General features: G+C 41.8%; 1 protein-coding gene across 2 annotated transcripts in view; it reads right to left on the bottom strand.

Annotated features, from left to right (window-relative positions):
• The window catches only part of cacna2d2a (calcium channel, voltage-dependent, alpha 2/delta subunit 2a), a 259,138-nt gene that overhangs the window by 156,393 nt on the left and 81,660 nt on the right, over positions 1-21,085 (bottom strand). For both annotated transcript variants that reach the window (XM_053636170.1, XM_053636169.1), the window contains exon 3: positions 17,437-17,553. In XM_053636170.1, the coding sequence (XP_053492145.1) occupies positions 17,437-17,553 (117 nt within the window). The remainder of the gene's footprint in view (positions 1-17,436; positions 17,554-21,085) is intronic.

Below are 21,085 nucleotides of genomic sequence, written 5' to 3' on the forward strand. Positions count from 1 at the left end.
ATCAACGAGCCTGTTTGCCCGTGACCAACCCTGTGGCGAAGCCGTTTGCTCTTCATATACCTCCCCAACATGAAAGTCAGTGTGTGTGTGTGTGAGAGAGAGAGAGAGAGAGAGAGAGAGAGAGGACTGTCTGAGAAAAGCTACAGCCCACTATCTCCTCCTGTTGGCTTCGGTATATGAAGGCTTGGTTAAAATAAATAAATAAATTAATGAAATCCTTCTATCTTCACAGTTTCTAGTGAAGCAGAGCTATCTTGGGTCACTCCTCGGACACTCAGATTAGAGGTCAACACGGAGAGCATGGTCTGGTTAGAGTGGTCAAGGCTATTTCACACGCACGCGCACGCTAATTTCCTTCATGACGTCGTTTCATCTCTCGCCGTTCTTTGCTGCTGCTTTTCGTTCACATGCCGCATATGCTGGCTGTTACTATCCAAGGTCGTACAAGGTGCCAACAAGAAATCCTGTCAGATTGCAGAGGAGCATGCTCTTAAAAGCCCCCCTTTTAAACAAAATAACCTCCTTCAATTGTAGCCTGCAGGCAAGCAAAACAACAAGATGACAAAAGTAGTGAATCATTCCTAACCACATCCATAAACAGAACATGGCAAAAAAAATACCATTTCAAAAAATGTAAGGAAAATAGCTCTGTCAATTCTCTCTCTCTCTCTCTCTCACTCGCTCAAATATACAGACATGGAGAACAGAGGGATGCACGGCTTAATACATCTTTTTATGCATCTTTTCTTTAGGGGTTGGGTTAAAAAAAAAAGTCAATTTCCTGCCTTTGTCTTCCTCTTCCATAGGAATGAGGGAAGGAGCGGAGCAGATGCTACGTGAACAAGCAGTTTGAGCGCAGGAGCCATTTTGGTCCTCGTCAAGAGTGCCGCGCAGCTATTAACAGCAAGTGCCTGAAAGCCTGGCACGTCCTTCCTTAGACACACGTGCATTGTCCTGAACAGTCATCTTAATGAGGGATTGTGCTGGATGCGGCTAGGCTGCCGCTGAAAAGGCGCAAAAAGTGTACATCGAAAAGCTTCCAAAAGAAAAAAAAAAACCCGAAGGCCTATTCAAAAGCCCGATGTAATGGATGAGAATTCACAGAATGGTTATGCGTGCAAACTGGAAATGGAGACGCGCAAGGATTTGAAGAAAAGCATGAGAGTCATTTTCCTGATGAGTTGGATGTTCGACAATCAGTTCGCTGTCAAGCCTGACGTTCAGAAGCTATTTATGGAACCACTTCTGGGTGGACAAAAGGGTTCTCACTCTCATGTGTTGTGGTTTTGTCTACGCGTGTCGAATATGGAGTTCTCATTTGTCTGAAAGTCTTGGGTATCAAATAGTATTAAACAAAACCTTTCCTCCGGTACTCTCAATGTCCTGAAAGAACTCGAGGATAATCCTGTGTAGATGTAATGGGTATTACAAAGCCTGAAAATTTTTGTTTGCAAACAAAAAAGACCTTTGAGTTATGACCGCTAATCTATAATCATCACTGTTTATTGTTATTGACAATTTGAATGTAGGTTTAGGAGGAGTGCTTGATCTGGAGACTGAAACCATGGTAACCACGCATACTGCATGAATTATTACATTTACATTAGAAAACGTATTTGTGGGTTTTTATTACTTGAAAGAGTTCAAGTAATTAAAAAAATATATTGATTTGGTTGTACCAATCTCTGGGTAGGACGGACGGCATTTCCCCGTCAATCACAGCGACACTAATCAGTCGTGGGCTTTTGTGAGCTCGTGTATGTGGAAGAGGGCAGATAGCCCGTTAATCCTAGTGTGCTACACTGCACTGTGACGCACTATGAGCAGCGGTTTGAAAAGATGAGGTCTCGGGAGAGTCTTTTTCATCCAAAACAGAGGGATCTGATGGCAGAGCGTGGACAGTGATCTTGACTGATGACAAAGGAAACGTTGTGATGTATTTTTATGTAGTTTTCTTTAAAAAAAAAAAAAAAAGTTGAGTTTGCTAAACACAGCGCTGCAAAGCTCTTCACTATAAAAATTCTCAGTAAAATCGCTCTCTCCAAAGCCTGCCTCCTGCTTCCTCATTCCCCTCGCTGTGACTTAATCCTAACCTGTCCCATCTTGCTCGAGTGTCTGAGCGGAATTAAACGGCTACAAGTATTAACCAGTTCAAACGCTAGGAAGGAAAAACAAAAATGAAAGAAAAATGGCAAAAAGACACATACTGTATGCATTATGAACTGGACTGCATTAGATGGAGGATGCTTTCGTGCCTTTTACCATCATGCATCGTGTAAAAACGCAATTCGGAAAGACGCGGTACGTCCGTCTCGGTTTGGCACATGTGATAATGAGATTGCACTATTTAGGATTTGCAGGACTTCATAATAGACAAAAATGTAATAAATAAAAAAATATATATATAATAATAAAAGATTACATTAATCGGTAATGATTTTCAAAGCTGTAGCCAGATTTAATTGAGAGAGATGACACCAGAGGCCAGTTGGTGAAAACAGACTTAAAAATGAGACGTGCCTGGTTCTTGCGTTGAGAAGCGCGTTGCCTTTGGCCGGAGGGTTCATCAGCATGTTTATCTGCCTGGTGCTTTTAATAGGAGAATGAGCATAATGTGCAGCTGGGTGTGCGCGGTGTATGTGATTAGGGTGTGGGTAGGAGGCAAGGCAAAAGAGAGAGAAGCAAAAGGGAGATAGAGAGAGAGAGAGAGACGCTCACACTGGAGGTGGAGAGAGGTGTAATGGCTTTTGCTGCAGGTGGTAACAGATGGTTGCTAATGGATGTTCATAGATCTGAATGACGTGGGCTAAGAGTGTGTTTGTGTAAGAGAGAGAGAGAGAGAGAGAGAGAGAGAGAGAGAACAAGAACGACAACAAGAAAGAGTATCGGTTCAAGCAATATAGAAGCACTGAAGGAAAAGCAGGAAGGAAGAAGAGTAGCATTAGTAGTAAATGTGAGAGAGAAGGGCTCTTGATGCCGGAACATTTGAACTGAGAAACCGCTATTCCTGATAGTTTTTTGCATCACTGAGGTAATAAAAGTCAAATAAAAGTTTAAAGCCACACACTTTAGCAAGTATTAAATCATTTACACGTTATATCTAATGAAACGATGCTGGCGTAAACATTACTTACTGAAGCAGCAGCAAGCCCGAATTTGAACAGACGCGAGGGCAGTGTCGATTATGTTGATGAAAAAAATCTTTTACCCACTGCAGAGCTTTACGTTTCAACACTCACGGAAGAAGGAGAAAGGCTTTAGTACGGCATTTGCAAAACAATCTGACACTCCATTCGAAAAACAGTCAAACTTAGAAAATGATTGCATTTGCAGTTACTGCAACTGTCTTCAGTTCCTGCTTGTTCTTGGGGAGTTTTGCTTGTAGTTTTCCCTCCAATGCATGCTCAATTAGATCCAGGTCCCATGCTTGACTTGGGCATTGCAGAACATTTCATTTCTTTGCCTTAAAAAAAAAAAATTCTCGGGTTGCTTTCGAAGTCCTGCCATTGTCCATCTGTACAGTGGAGCACCGTCTGATGAGTTTCGAAGCATTCGGCTGAATGTGAGCAGACAATATAGCCTTATACACTTCAGAATTCATCCTGCTGCTTTTATCACCAGTCACATCATAAAATACTCAATAAAGAGAAGCAGCCATACATACCCACACCACAACACAGATGAGCTGCTATTCTTCAGAGCATGGACGGTTCCTTCCTTTCTCCATTTGCTTCTCTTCAAATCATTCTGGCACAAGTTGATCTTTCTCATATCTGTCTATAGAACGTTGTTCCAGAACTGTACGGGCTGTTGTTTCGGCAAACTCGAATGTGGTCTCCGTGGTTTTGAGCAGCAACAGATTCCAAATGGAAACATTTGGAATCTGCACTTGAAATCAACTCCAGACCTTTTATCTGCTTACTTGTAAGCGAAATAATGAGAGAATAACACACGCCTGACCATGGAACAGCTGAGCAGCCAATTGTCCAATTACTTTTGGTCACAAGTACAATTATATAAAAAGTGCAGTAATTCCTACACTCTTCTCCCGGTCTGGATGTAAATACGCTCATATTCTCATATTTATTACTTAATTTCAACTCCGATATAATGTTGTAGACAGCTAAAATAATAATAACGTTTTCTTTTGAACTTTTTTTCTGCGTTGCACGTGTGCCGTTTGTACGTTTGCTGAGTTTGTTTTCTGTTTTATTGTTTTAAGCGATTTGAAGTTTTCCCAGGCCTTGAGGAGGACACCATGTGTGTGTCCCTGCTCGCTATGGACTAGGGACAATTTGGAAATGCCAGTCAGCCTTCAACACGTGCCTTTGGACGTATGGAGGAAACCCCCACAGCACGGAGAGAACATGTAAACTCCACGTACACGGAGTGGAGGTGGGATTTGAAGCCCCAACCCCGGAGGTGTAAGGCAAATGTGCCCCTCCTCCCCACCCCCATTTTTTATGATCGCCATCACGATTATTATTTGTCATTGTCCGATTATCCGTGGACCTGACTATAATCAATTTATATAAACAGTCGGGTCCATAAGTATTTGGACAGTGACACACGTTTCTTCAACTTGCCTCTGTACTGTATGAAGTAATGAAGCAATCGAGATGTGATTAGAGTGTAGGCTTTCAGCTTTAATTCAAAGGGTTTAACGCATCCATTCATTTACAGAGTCCCTCCATTTTCACAGACTCGACAGTTAATCGGACAATTGACTGGTAAACCGTTTCATGCAGACGTGAGGCCTGTTTTCTCGTTATTTGCTCCATTTCAAATCCATTGTAGTGGTGTACAGAGAATTGTGAGAATTATTCCCCTGTCCAAACACTTATGGGCCAGACTGTATCATATAACAGCCACCCACGCGATTTACCAAAGACAGGGCAGGTTGTGCCACCTGGGAGCCCTATATTACTGTTTTTTTTTTTTGTTTGTTTTTTTAAAATGTTAATAGAAATTATGCACAGCAAGTGGCAGATGAAAAAATATGCTTGATGTGTGCGTCTTCAAAGCAGCATAACTGCCATGCTTAGTACACCTGGTGTCTGAACCTTTGGCATCATTGCCCAACCCCCCCCCCCCCCCAAAAACATCATCAAAGCACACTGGCATTCCCATGTTACGTTAACAGGACAGACATAAGTATCACAATCTGTTGAAAGCTATATTGTATCTCAGTGCGTTCTCGGTACGTATAACGAGGATGTGTTACAGATCTGAGTACAAACCAAGCTAAGATTCACAACAACAACCCACTGCATCTCAAATAATACTGACCAGATTTCTAAATAATTTAGCTTCGAGGTTACAAGCACACATCTCTGACCACTGTTTTTCTTTTAATACATCAACGGGGATTATACTCAATAACCAGTAACCTATACTGGTAGAAAACCTCCGCACTAAAACAGGCGGCTTTAACTCGGCTGATTTCGCAAATGAGAATAATTCTCTTTCTTCTGCCTGATTGTTGAACAGTCCTCGCAGACATATGTGCTATTTTAGTCCAAGGAGAGCGCGGCCTAATTCTCCTCCGCCCAGCCCTGCTCCTCTGGGAACTGCGAACGCTATAACTGCTTCAGCACAGGCCTGCAGGAAATTGAAAACTAAATTGCTTTCTTAGATTTGTCTGCTCCTTTTTCTTAGGCACTGGAGCAGGGGGAGGCAGAAATGTGTTGCTTTTGTTATCCATACAAAAGTAACACATGAAAAGGACATGGAGGTCGGGTGGGTAAACTGTACTGAGCACAAAACAGGTGTTACGTGAGGGTAAGTTTAAAAACCAGAGACATTTGAAACACATTCGAGTGTGTGTGTGTGTGTTTGAGAGAGAGAGAGAGAGAGAGAGAGATGATGATGATGATGATGATGATGAGCTCGTGTTTACCTTCATGTACATAAGCGGAGGTTTTCTGTGTGCCAGCAGTTGTAAAGAGGCATCTTTATCTACACCTCTCTCCCTCTCCAGCCATCTACTGCATTACGCAAACACTATTCTACATCACCAGGCTTTGGCACACTTCAACCCAATTAGCGGAGAAGAGAGCACACGGCCTCTACAAAGCCATAGACATTACTTCAATTTGCTGCAATGCTGCAGAACACAACTCCCCTTTGCGGGGTAAAACGAGTCTGAAAATTAAGCCGTACTTGACTGTTTACGACCCTATTAGCGTCGGGCGATCATAGACATTGTGATTGTTTTCAATTATGATCATTCGCTATGTTTATTCGCTTAGAAATGAATTGGCTTATCTCTGCCGATGGAACACGCAGTGTACTTCAGGTTCCCAGGGCTTGACTGGAGGTTAAGGGAGAAGCAAAGTTGGGGCCTAAAGCAGAATGGTACTCGCAGATCCATTAAGGGGAAGGCCATGTGGGGAAACATGCTAATCTAATGTCTGTTTCCTAGATCAATTGTTTGGGGGGGGGGGACCAGACAGCTGTGATGTCATCTTAACCTCCAGCTATGCATTTCACTTCACTTAATGTGTAAAAGCCATTAAATGAAATAAAACAGTCATGGAAGACACAGGCGCCTCTATATCCACTGCGCCGGGTTTACTATGGCTGCAGGTGTTAGTTGTATTTAGTTCAGTGCTTTTTAGAACAGTTTCTGCTACATGACCCCTTTAATAATGTGTTCTAGTTTCAGGTCTCATGGAATAAAAGAAAACCTTGCTGTTTCTAGCAGAACCAAGATCGGGGCTTGTACAGGGTGTCTAGCACTTCTCATATCGCAAATCGCATTTCCCACCAGCGGGTCCCAAAAGACACGGAATACAATACACAAACTGTATGGTGCTACTCGTGACATGCCGAAAACGTTATCTGCTGAAAAAGCAGAGCCTTCATTTCATTCCACTTACAGTGCTTAATAAGTGTAAACCAATCAGAGTACTATTGCGTGTTGAAGAATTAAACGATGTCCTTTTGTGTCAGAAGCGCATGTTACTCCCCAGAGTGTTGCGTTTCACTTTCATCAATGTGCTGCAGTCGTGCCACACTCAAATGCAAGCACTGTCCAATCACATACTCAGGAGCATGTCTGTAATCGCAAAATAAATAAATAAATAGAGTTTGTAGGTGTCATTTTCCAGCACGCCTTGCCGTCTATAGAAAGAGGTTTTTTAAAAGCAGCGCATACATTTCTAACTGTAAGGCTTTGAGTAACATTACATCCTGAAAGCAATTAAGCCTGAAAGCTACAAGATAACATTACGCAAGCGATCAATCTGCAATTCATTTCAACGTTGATTTGTTTCGTGCAGATCTTGCAATGTGTGTTCCATCTGCGCTGTAACTTAAATGTTTTAGCCAATTTAAGTTAAACTGGTATCTGGGCAGGTAAATTAAAAACGTATAAAAAATGTATGCACTTTCTAGTTGTTTACTCAACCTTAAAGCTGAGCATCACACCCATACTTTGTTGAACATCGCATTCCGGATTTAGTCCCACTTTGCTGTTATAATAACTTCCACTCATCTGGGAAGGCTTTCCACTGGATTTTGGAGTGTGGCTGTGGGGATTTGTGCTCATTCGACCACACCAGTTTGGTAAGAGTTTGGGGAAGATTCACATGGGCAGGCGTCTACAAACTTCTGGCCATATAGTGTATATGTCTCCATGTAAAGACTTAATATGGGATTCCTCTGGGCAGCAAATACACAAAATTCTTTAGATATTAGGCACAGATTATAGCCAAAGACTAGCCAGAGATACGACATGGATGTGATTCTCTGATATTTCTCAGTGTTGATGTAAAGGGTCTCTTTTTCAAGCCTGTATGTGAGCCAGTGGTGATATTCCAAATCTAAAAACACTTTAAAATAATTGACACAAGCAAAAAAAATAATAATAAATAAGTCTATGTGTCAGACTACTCAAGTGTGACTTGATGTATTTATCCTGTACTATTCTGCCAGCAGGCAGGTTGGACACATGGGGCATGTCCCAATCAGCTCCCTAGTTCAGTATTCAGGGCAATGTTCAGGAAGTCGGCCATTTTAAGTGCTGTCTCAATCGGGAAATCCTTCTAGTGCCCTGGAACGTTCGCTCCCTTAAAAATCCCACAATGCATCGCGAGAACCTTATGTTCCCTTACCGGAAATGAAATCCTGTTTTCTGAAGCCTCTCGGCTTAAAAAAAAACAACAAAAAAAACTACAATTTGTAAGTAGCTAGGTATTATTGTTGTATCTCTCAAATGATTACTTACGTTAGCGATTTTTTACTTTATTTGATGTTCTATATACAGTTTAAAAGTCGAATCGAACGACTTTTAAGTGTTTAATGATTTTTTTTTTAACCCACTACCTAGCCTACCATCCTGCTTGACATATTATGACAGAAACGCGTGCGATTAAATATTCACGTCGCCAGAAATTGAGCAATCAAGTGTCCGAATGTGTAACGAGCCAGGGACCTTACCGGTGCCAGAACTCATGTACAGTACACGATATACTGATTCACAACCTAGGGAGCTGATTGAGACAGACCCATGCTCCTGACTCATCCGCGTGACGCCGCGTCATCCAGGGTGTGTGACGTAATGTATTCGGAAGAGATTCAAATAAAAACGCAACAAATTAAAATGGCCTAAAAACAAAAGATCATTTAAATTCAACGCTGACAACATGCAATTTCACATGGATTAAGACTTTTTAAGGACTTGAGGACAAGTAGGTTAACATAATAATGCATCCACGAGTACAGACACACACACACTTCCCTCATTTTTTTTTTAAAGTCTGCGACTTTGTGGTTCCCAAGTTCCCAAGCGAGTCCTCCCCCGCCTCACTGCCCTGGTTTAATTGGACAAGTCCCCTGATCTCCAGAATGGCTAAATTTATCCAGACACACTTACCTGCCTTGAAAATAAACACACAATTAATCACAGTTTCAGCTCTCTCTCACTAACAAGAGGTGAATTTCCTGTCAACTGGACACTTCAACCGTTGCGAAGCATTTCAGCGTGGTGTACTGTATGTGTGTGATGCCGTGTGTGAATATGTATTTTGTACATGTGTATATGATGATCTTATCATTATCTTCAATACTGTTGGTGTGTCACGTCCATTACATGGTACATCGACAGCTTAGAACTGACAACGGTAGACAGCAGTCTGTATGCCAGACTGGTTTTCATGGTGACACGGAGCGAGAATGAAAGCAAAAGAGACAGACAGATGAAAAGGAGAAGAAAAAAAAAAACCCACCAACATACAGAAAGAAAGGGGTTTGATTTACTTTGTCATGCACACTTTCTCTGGCCTCACGTACTGTGGTAAGCACCCAGTGCCATTCACTACCCATTACAACAACCAGAAAGACAGGCCAGTCATACAAGATATCTCACACTCGTTCACGAGGACCTTCTATTGACATTATTATTATTAGAATTATTAATGTTGATAATTACATTAATAACAAGATACTGGTCCCAACAAGATACTGTATACAAACCCCCCCAACCACCAACAATTTATTTATACCATTTATTTGGCTTGAAACGAAACCCATCACCCTGTCCTAATCTTCATAGCTTTTCGCACGAGATGGTTCATATAAACTGCTATATTCAGCTAGTCATTCCATGATATGAGAGCCAAACACTGAGGCTGCATTCACAAGGACTCTTCATTGTCTGTCAAAAACACATCTGTTGCATTTGATTTCAATATCCAAAGGTTTGTGGACACCTGACCATCACGCCCATATGTGCTTGTTGAACATCACATTCCAGATTTAGTCCCACTTTCCTATTATAATAACCTCCACTCTTCTGGGAAGGCTTTCCACTGGATTTTGGAGCGTGGCTGTGGGGATTTGTGCTCATTCAGCCACAAGAGCATTAATGAGATCAGGCAGTGATGTCGAGCGAGGACGCCTGGTGTGCAGTCGGTGTTCCGGGTCAACCTACAGGCGGATTGTGGGATTGAGATGCAGACCACTCGAGTTCTTCCACTCCAACCTTGGCAAACCATGTCTTCATGGAGCTCGCTGTGTGCACAAAGGCAGTGTTACTGTATGCTGGACCATGTTTGGGATTCTTAGTTCCAGTGAAGGGAAATCTTAATGCTACAGCATACAAAGACATTCAAGACTTTCGGGTGCTTCCAACGTTGTGGCAACAATCCACATATGGGTGTGATGGGCAGGTGTCTACAAACGTTTGGCCGCAAACACAACAACATTCACCAACGCACGTCAATGCATACAAATTCCAGTTGAATTCATCAGTTGAGAAAGGTCACATGGCCATCCAACGGCTAATAGGAGACATTCGGGGTGAGGCTTTAGTCATTTGTGCTGATGCTGAGGAGGAAGAAGGAGGAGATACTAATCACTGTTGTCAGTTCATATCTACAGCTAGCGCTAAAAATCTATAAGGGTAGCTCACAGTGAGCCTTAGCTTGGCGAGATGTGAGCGTGTACACCGGTCTACCTTATATTTCATCTAAAATCGATCTCTGCCTGTAAAAAAAACAAACACACAAACATAGCCACTCAACGAAACAGGCTGTTAAGTCAATATGTGACAACCATTTAATGGATGGACACCACGATGGGTGAGTTTCAGCTTCAAGGCAGTATCACAGTGGATCACAGCTATCGTGTTTTCCAACACGCCACCATCATGACTCTGATGTTTCGCAACACATAGTAACAGAAGTTAGCAGAGAGCTGGGCAGTTATTATAAGAATGTCAGAATCGGTTTAGTATCAGTTATCCGCCAATGCTCCGAGCTCAGATACTGCTATTACATTTAAATTGTAAAATGGGTTCGAGGCGTTACAGCCATCCTTTCTCTCGCAGACTCCGGCAGTCACCTCGTAATCGCAGTACACCATACTAATCTTAGGTACACCAAAAACTAATCTTCTACAGGCATGTGCAGTTTAAAGTGGATCAGTGCACCCAGGCAGTTTGTTAAAAAAATATGCCATGTGTAACAAATGTTTTAGGACAACACCACTCTTCATTCTGTCAGAGACATGATAGCGATACCAATTCTCCAGAAAAAACAACGCACAGGAAGCAGGCGCTGGGTAAACACACACGACACACAGAGTGAGAGAGAGAGAGAGAGGGTGAAAGAGAGTGCGAGAGAGAGTGAGAGAGAGAGAGAGGGCGAAAGAGAGTGCGAGAGAGTGCGAGAGAGAGCATGAGAGAGAGAGAGAGAGAGAGAGAGAGAGAGAGAGAGAGAGAGCGAGCGTGAGAGAGAGGGCGAGAGCGAGAGAGAGAGCGAGAGAGTGAGGGCGAGAGAGAGTGCAAAAGAGAGAGAGAGAGAGAGAGCAAGAGAGAGAGAGAGAGAGAGAGAGAGAGAGACGACAGGGTGGGATATGAAGGTCAAATTGGAAACTCTACACAGACAGATTTTAAAGGCAGACTGTATATAATATAATACTAAATAAAAATACTTCTAATTAGAGTAAGATGCACCGGTATGGTGGTATAGCGTGATCATCTGTAGTAGCAAGCGAATGTCAGAGGACTGTTTCAATGGAGTACTGAAGACTAATCCTGCGTTCACTCGAGCGAGCAACAAAGCAACATGCGACCCTTTTCATTTTCTACGTACGTGTGCCGCTTGGAGCCATAAGTTCATCAGCAGGCGAGAACGTCACAACCTGACAAGTGACATTTGAACTGATTTGATCTCAATTCTATGCAAATTGTGCGGCTTATTCCGCTGTAAAGTGACGAATCCAAACTACTGGCTCAAATGATTCCTCAGACCAATCCTGTGGAGCATGAGGTCCAACATTTCTTAAGTTCACCTCTCGCAACTTTAGCTCCGACCTGCAATTAATATTTGACATGCAAAAACTCATTCAATCGGTTAAATACAGATAAGTCCATAAAAACAACCCCTTTTCACACTGATTAATGTATCATTTCATTTGTGCCTTAGTATAGCTTTAGAAGGTCAATTTAGGTCTTAGTGTTCATCTCATTGGGGGAAAAAAAACACACAAAAAAAAACTAACTAAGAAAAATTGGACAGGCCACGCCCACAATCGAGAACAGTAGTGGTCGCTACACACCAACAAGACATGAACTACACGGTGTCCCGAAAGTCTCCATACAAACCCTCTTTAGCAAACCAAATTTTTTTTTTTTTAGCAAATTTTCATACATAGTTTATATTATATAAATATTTTTGTTTTTCAGATAGTCTTTAAGAACGCTTTCGACAAAAAGTACGTATTGAAATCGTTCTCGCGGCTGGATCGGGAAGCTGTCGCAAGGTTACGACGGACTTCAACAGGAAACATGGTGCGCACATCACACACACACACACACAGTTGCCAAACTTATGAACAAATTCAAAATGACTGGAAGTGTTGTGCACGTCCATGGACGTCCACTGACGAAGGCACGACCGACGCGGTGCTGGAATACACAGTCCCCTACGTACGGAGACTTTTGTGTAGCGTACGCAGGGTAAGATTGGACCTCTTATCAAATCCTTTTCAGAAAATTTTTGATTGATTTAATTGATTTGCTGGTTGTTGTTTTTTTTTTTTTTTTGCACATTTGCCTTGTGTAAAAAATCCGATATTATACAGTTTGTGCGCTTTTATTAAAAAGCGCAGCGAACAGCTCACCCCATCACTCCTCATCACCTGCTGTCATTGCTACCCACTCAGTGCTCCTTTACGCTCTCTCCCTCCCTTTCTCTCTCTCTCTCTCTCTCTCTCATTTCCCTCCTGCTGCTCATTTTGAAATCAATGAATTTCAGAACTTCATTTCCTCGCATTTCCCATGTGCCTAAAGCGTCGTTCTCAGCCGACGACATTCTCAGTCTCTCTATCTCGCGCGCTCGCTCACGACATCGCTCGGGTCATGGTTACGTCTCGCCAGCAGCACAGCGCTGACCTCGATGCGCCCGTCTTGTCCAGAGATGTCTGAAACACTCTGAAGCACAGACGGTTTGATGTTTAACACACGCCGGTGCCCGTGCTCTAGACACCTGAGCTAGTCTTAAAATATACTGACTTCCTTAATCTGGAAAAGAAAAAAAAAGAAACATTCACTGTGAATACAGTTTGACTTTTGAGTGATTCAACACTGACTCACATCCGATTTGTAGAACTTAAAGATTAAGCTCAGGTGAACGCAGAAGCTGGATTTCCATCGGATAGTAGTTTAGCAGGAACCTAAATTGTTTCAAACCCTGTGAAAATGTTTCTAAAATGACTGACATTATCCTGAAATGTCTGTCCTCGTTTTACTTCATTTACCGAAGCGTGCCGGTATTTTAACAACTCCGAGAACCGCTGTCAAAAGGAACCTGCGCATTTATGTGCCTTCTAACTTTGTATAGTAATAGATATTTGTAAAAAATAAATAAACATTTTTTAAAAAATTGGTTCCTTCCTTTCTCTCATTCTCATATAAATATATATATAAATCTTCTTTCTCCTTCTTTTCTAACTGAATTGATCTTTCAGATGATATTATCAGCAATAATATTTGCTGCTTTATATATAATAATATATAATATCCATCTTCTATCCTTTTCGGGGTCACGGGGGAACCTGGAGCCTATCCCAGGGAGCATCGGGCACAAGGCGGGGTACACCCTGGACAGGGTGCCAATCCATCGCAGGGCACGATCACATACACGTTCACACACCCATTCATACACTACGGACACTTTGGACATGCCAATCAGCCTACCATGCATGTCTTTGGACTGGGGGAGGAAACCGGAGTACCCGGAGGAAACCCCCGCAGCACGGGGAGAACATGCAAACTCCACACACACAGGGCCACAGTGGGAATCGAACCCCCGACCCTGGAGGTGTGAGGCGAGCGTGCTAACCACTAAGCCACCGAGCGCCCTAACGACAGATCATTGGTCAGAAAATTTGCAAGAATTAAACAAACAGATAAGGTAAGAGAACTTTTCCCTTTGATTTCTTTAAATCTTTAATCCTTGTATGTAAATATGTGGACAGCTTTTTTTTTTTTTAAACTTTATTTAAATTTTGTACACCCAGACATGTGTTAGTTAGAATTTTACATCAAACATTTATCATGATTTTACTTTTGCGTACAACACGACTGTATAAGTGAATTTCCCTGTTTCTAGCTTTCCCCTCCCCCAAACAGTTCACTGCAGTAAAAGTAAACGAGTAAACGTTGGCACACGAACCTCTCAGGAGTGCATTTGTTTCATTCTTGCTAAATTTCCTCACCAATGATTTGTTAAGACCATTAAAACCTTAATATTTTGCCATTTTGGGCTTGGTCTGGTTTTTTTTGGCCCAGGAGTGTACTTTCAGGTATGAAGTCATTCTGATTGGACACCACAAAGACACCGTCGGTTTTCGGCAGAAGACATTCACTCCCCATCCTGCGTCATATTTGTGCGAGTGCACTCACACCTCCTATGGACACGGGATGTTCTAGATTATTATCCATGAGGTGGGGTCGAGACAATAAAACACTCAGAGCAATGATTAGTAGCTATGAACGTTAGCTAATTAGTGTGCAGGCCAGTGAAGCGGTGACGATGTGCTGTTTGCCTTGTGCATGGTCAGTTATCACACTGAAAGTGTGCATGCGAGTGTGGATAAACTGTAGATATGAAAGGAGGAAGCTGGTCAGCAACAATTTTCAGGTAGACTGTGCTATATTTCAGTGGGTATCAGCGGCCTGGGTGTGTGTCAGGAAAATATCACATATCAAAGCCTCGTCAGTGTCCTGTACTGCTCATACTGAACATAGCATATGTATATAATCCTTCCATCAGCCTTTTGCTAAAGGAATCTGCCTAGGTAATTTTTTTCCGGTCTTCGACAGTATAGTCCTGATGCTCCTGTGCTCGCTGGAGGTGCAGAGTGTGTCCACACGCTGAATTCGTTTTCCTACTAATAATCTTCTAACGCTGTACGCAGACTCCATCAACAATCAGTCTGGACAAAATGTGTCCCAGTGCAAGAGAGCGGTTTGTATTAGTTTTTGACTTCAGATTTTATTTCTGGGGGACACAGTGGCTTAGTGGTTAGCACATTTGCCTCGCACCTCCAGAGTTGGGGGTTCGATTACTGCCTCCAGGTCCTGCGGTTTCCTCCCCCTGTCCAAAGACATGCCTTGTAGGCTGATTGACATCTCTAAATTGTGTTGGGTTGGCACCCCATCCAGGGTGACCCCTGGGATAGGCACCAGGCTCCCCATGACCCGGTCTAGGATAAGCAGTACAGAAAATGGATGGATGGATTTTATTTCTGAAGAGAACTAGCTGGTAGTCACCGACTACTCATTCCATCACTTCCAAACGTACTTTACTCTGTGCAGCCTTTTAGGGTGGGTGAACATTAGCGTATATCGGTATCTTGGCAACACTGTGACGTGTGCTGCCTTTAAAGCCTGTCTCCATTTACTTACGGGTAGACACTGAAACACTGCCTTATGACTCATGAAATAGCCGCCTCCTGTTTTAGACACGGGCGCAATTTCTTCGTTCTGTGCGAACGACACGCACTTTGAATATCTCAGTCAAGTCTGATAATTGGTGCGTCGTTGCATTCTGCACAGCAATGTTGACTTCGGATGTAATTTGCCGTATCGTCGCCCATCTGTTCGCTTGCCCCGTCTGACCCACAAGCTGTTTTTTTGTCACAGGGTCACGGAATACTGCTAACTTCTTACTTTTTGCAGCACCCTAGGTCAACCCCTTAATAATCAAACTGAATGGCTATTAGCTAAGTACAGTACAGAGCTGTGTGGCAAATGTGGGGGAAGCACATACTGTCTACATGCTCACAAAACGGGACTTCAGAAAAATAGGTACAAATACCATTGAGCAGATTTAGAGCCATAACAACATGTTTTAAAGGTCTGAATCAGTTGGAAACTTGGTCCCATTAGCACACTGTCCACCAACTGTTAAATGCCACTTTCATAACAAAAAACTACTTGGATGTGTTGTGGGGGGGGGATATGCTTCCTGAGAGCATCTCGCACAATGCGGCGTCTTTTACAGCTACATTTGTCATCGTGTGATGTAGTCAGATGAGACCAAAATCAATCATCAGGTGACAAAAGGGAACTGCATACAAAGAAAAGCACCTCATACACACACTCTAAAATGTGGATCATGTTTTCGTTTTGCGGCTGGTCTTTTTAGTGAAGACTGATGGGCATCATGAATTCTGTTATGAGCCAGGATATTCCGGGAGGTTTAGGTTTGGCATGGTTTGGGAGAAACACAAAAATCACAATGGCCTTCTCATATACACAGTAAAAAATACATTTCTGAAAAATATATATAGTTATCAATATTTATTATATCGCACTTCACTGTGTGTGTCTCATCAGCGTCTTACTTTGTATTTAATGCGTACATCTGAAGTATGTTTGGTTGAGAACTGATGAATGGTTAAACTCTTAGTTGCGTGAAAGGTATCCCCAAGCTTCTTGTTATGGGAATGCAATGGCATGAGCACGCATTTTGATTCCAGTTACATGTAACACACGTAAAGGATGATTTTGTCGCAGATAGCCGAGGTTATAAAATGCATAAACGGATAACTACAGAATTGCAATTGCATAGAATTCACCTTGGACGTGATAAAAAATCTCATACGTATGAAGGAAAATATACTCCGCCGTGAATAATACAAACATCCGGTCATGTAATATATTACCCATATCTTCACGCAAGACAAGCCCTGTGCTGACTTTCCTTTTATTTTTTTTCGGAAACCGATTCAGTAATGTAACGTCATGTTTAGAGGGCGCGGTGCTGGCTATGGAGATATCCTGCAGATTTTTTTAAAGAGAGCAGTATGGAGCAAGGCGATCTCATTACCTGCTTAGTTAGGCAGGCTAATACAACACTGTGGGCATCGATAATATGCTTTTAGAAATCCAATTTTGTCTTATTGGAAGAGACAGAGGATCAATCTCCAGATTTTTTTTAATGTGATGATAAAGATTCTGAACTATGTTGATCTCACACCAGGTGTATGGCTGTGGGATTACTCGGAGGTTCATGTGGCTACGAATGAAATAATATTTCTCTACATTAAACATTTTATTTTACTCTCTCTCTCTCTCATATATATATATATATATATGTGTGTGTGTGTGTGTGTATTTATTTTTGTATCAGTTTTTCACAATCCACTCCTCAGGAAGAGATTTAACTATCAAGAACCCTGAGCTATAGCTACGCAGGGATGTGAGGATTAGATTAGGGAGAATAGAATATATTGCACTTTTGTCTGAAATATATTCACAGGTCAACTCGGTTGGAAAGGACGATTTACTCTGAGTCGGTCGCTCCCCTGATAAAACGGCTTAAGCAGCAACAAAGCAGCAGAAATGAAAATGTTCTATAATACTGACGAGGCTCAGATTGCTGTACGCTACAGCGTGGAACAGTGCGGCTGTGAGGCTCTCACCTCGAGCGCTTTGCGTTTGCTGTTGAGCAGCTTGGCGATGTCTTTAGCCACTCTGTCCACCAGGTCTTTGGGCGAGTTCCTCTTCACGTCAAACTGACTCCTCTTCTCGTTGTAAATCTGCACAAAAAATAAAGCGCACAAAAGAAAAAGACATCCAATGTCAATTAAACTCATGGCTTATTATTTGATAAGTTGAAATAACATTAAAGTGCACCTATTATGGTTTTTCAAATATTACCTTTCATGTCATGTGTTATAGAGCTGTTTGTGAATGTAAGAACGTCTGCAAAGTTTCAAAAAATCAAAGTGCATGACAAACGGAGTTACTGACTCCCAAAAGAAGGAACCGATTCTGAACAGCTGAAACGAGTCGTTAGTAATTCCAGATTTACTTCCTGTACTAACCTACGTAGGTTTAAAAAAAAAAAAAAAAAGCCCCGCCTCTGGTCTTCATCGGCTGCTCGCTGACAGCGGTAGACCAATCACAATAGACTGGGACATCTGACCAATCAGAGCAGAGTATGCTCTCTGAAAGGAGGAGTTTAGAATGAATCGTTTAGAACGGATCATTGAACGAGTCGTTTGTGACACTGAGGGAAAAAGGTAATACTGCAATTTAAATTATGAGCACATTAAAGTGTTTTTTGACCTTGGATGCATGTAAATCTATTGTATGAGACCTTGAACCAAATTAGACACGTTTCAAAACCATAATAGGTGCGCGTTAACATTAACGGAAAGGCAAGGGTGAACAAATCAATAGCCAAGCACATGGCACAAGCAGATTTCCTGTCTGGGCTATTAGGTTTTAATTTGTAATTACCTGTCAAGAAGGAGTTTCAAAAATCAGAAAAAGAAAACAACAACAACTTATTGACAAAACAAGTATTGACATTGGTGCGACACACCTATAGAATTCAATTTGTGCCAAAAGTATGGAACGTAACTTTTCAAGAAACGAACAAAAATATAAAATATACAGTAAGAAAGAAGAAAAACATTCTGAAACTGAAAACAGTGAACTCAGTGGCAGACATTTAACGCGGTCTTCTTTGTTAACCGTTTTCGAAGCTTCCGTTTCGATAGTCAAGGCTTATGAATGCACTGAAAGAGTTTTCATGTACGCTGTGCATAAAGTTTACGTTCGCCATTATGGCGCAAATCTCACATGTGGGCGGGGCTTAACAGCGATTTACTTCCATTGGCTAGTGAGAGTTGGACCAGCAGCTTAAGCGTGCAGCTGAGGAGAAGGAGGATGATGATGACGACATTGCTCTATGCCGGTCCTGAGAGCTCATTTAGAAAAATAGTCGCATCTACCAAAAGCTCAACTGAGGGACTCGTACACAACTATTACAAAACGTGCAAACATTCACTGATGCTCAAGAAGGCAACACGATACATTAAGTGCTGGGGGGGGTAAACTTTTGAACAGGACGATCGGTGTAAATTGTTATTATTTTGTCTTCTGGGGAAAAAAACCATCAAATGTTTAAACTGAGTAAATGTATCATTTTAAGAAAAAAATAAGGTCATTTTGAATTTGATGGCCACAACACGTCTCAAAAAAGTTGGGACGGGGGCAACAAAAGGCTGGAAAAGTAAGTGTTACTAAAAAGAAACAGCTGGAGGTTAATTGGCAGCAGGTCAGTAACATGATTGGGTATAAAAAGAGTATCTCAGAGGCAGAGTCTTTCAGAAGCAAAAATGGGCCGAGGTTCACCAATCTGTGAAAAACTGCATCTACAATTTGTGGAACAATGGAACATGGGATTGGGCAACACACTACAGCCTTACTGATGGGATAGCTAATAAATGCTGTGTCATTTGTTCACCCCTGAAAGGGTCTTATTATATTTTATTAAAGTAAAAATCACCTGCTAGTGCCAAATTCTCCAGAAGCTGCTCCAAACAAAAGCACAGTACTTCTCACATATAAGAATGTTCAATAGCTTATTGACCCTTTAAAATCCCAGAACACATCAGCAAGTCCAGACTCATAAATACACGAATAATAAGATTTATATTTATGCCACTTACTTATACATTTACCATTCGCAAATGAAATGTTTATTAACATTTAGAATAGAATTCGTAGCATGTGTCTAATATGGAATGAACTACTTCTGCAAAAAAAAAAAGTAAAAAAGAAGGATTTGCTAAGGGAGGTGAAGGACAATGGTGAAGATGGAGGATGGATTTAGGGCTCGGGCAGTTGGTATGTCAGTGATTTCATGTGATTAAAGGCAAGAAGCCTGCTTTCTCCTGTCTGAGTCAGCAATGTACTCTGCAGTCCACAGCAGCCTGCTGCCCCCAAGGGACTCCCACTTATCCCCACTTATTACCCACAAATCCATCTCTGTAAAAATCAGCACTGGGCAAAAAGAGCTGATGGCAATATCGGTGACCAAAAAAAAAAAAAAAAAAAAGCCACAATCTCTGATGCTGTCTGGGAACTGAGTGTTAGTTTAGCACACAGCCATGCAAAAAAAATTACTCTGTGTCAGGAGTAGTGAACAGGGGCAGCATAAGATAACGGGACAATCGTGCTGGTATCGTGCTAGATTTTAAACTGTTCTGCTACAATTACAAGCCTTGACAAGAAACATGAGGAAATCCATTAAATAAGCAAATAAACATACATACATACATACATAAAGGACTGTCGTGGCAAAACGACGAGGGGTGCTCTGTGCCTTTCTCAAAAACTATTCAATTCAGCACAAACTCTTGGTAGAATAATACTCAAGAACACGGTGAATGAGAGAAGCAAAAAAATCTTGTTTATTGTCCAAAAACAGCCAAAATGAGATCAACTCAAAGTGATCTGATCCTATTCAGTTCTTCCTCCCTATTTATACAGTGTCTCTCTCTCTCTCTCTGGTATACCCCGCTTCTATTATTTCTTTTCATTCCTCTGGAAATTCCCATTATATTCTGTTTATGGCTTTTTGAATTCCTCATGTTCAGTTTTACCCATTACCTTCATGGCATCCCCCTGCATGACATCAGGCTGTGCGGATCTAAAGGCGCCGTTCTTCTGGATATTTTCGGATCATTCTTTTACTATGGGTGAGGTTTATACTTCTTATTACAGATTAAATGTATAGTATGCCTGTGTTCTACTTGTTTTATTCATGTTAATTTCAATTTTATTTCAATTTTATTTTATTTGTATAGCGCTTTTTACAATAGACATTGTCTCAAAGCAGCTTTACAGAAATATCAACTTTTTGATCTTTTGATGTTAGTTGGATAGTTTGGTTCCATTCTGCTGTTGGCGCTATTATAGCGTGTACAGAATGCTTATAGTTTTCCCTCTTTCTTCCTTACTCAGCTGGCCGTCACCCTTCCTCAGCTGAGTCTCCTCTTACTCGTCTGCTCAATTTTTCAGGCACAGACCAGTATTTACATCATCAGCTCTGTTCTTCCTCTATCCCTCCATACCCTTGTCCTATTACATTATACCAGCAGTGACTGTTGCCCATGTTTCCACACAGACTGAGGCTAATTGTACTCCTACTTCCTCTGTTGAAGGCCCGTTTGGTCTGTCACCTGATGAAGATTCATACTCTACCCCTATTCATAGCCCCGGCTATGATGACTTCAGTCCTGCCAGCATAACTGATAGTTCTGCCAGTCCAACTGA

The sequence above is a fragment of the Ictalurus furcatus genome, chromosome 11, assembly GCF_023375685.1.
Source record: "Ictalurus furcatus strain D&B chromosome 11, Billie_1.0, whole genome shotgun sequence".
NCBI classification, from domain to species: domain Eukaryota; kingdom Metazoa; phylum Chordata; class Actinopteri; order Siluriformes; family Ictaluridae; genus Ictalurus; species Ictalurus furcatus.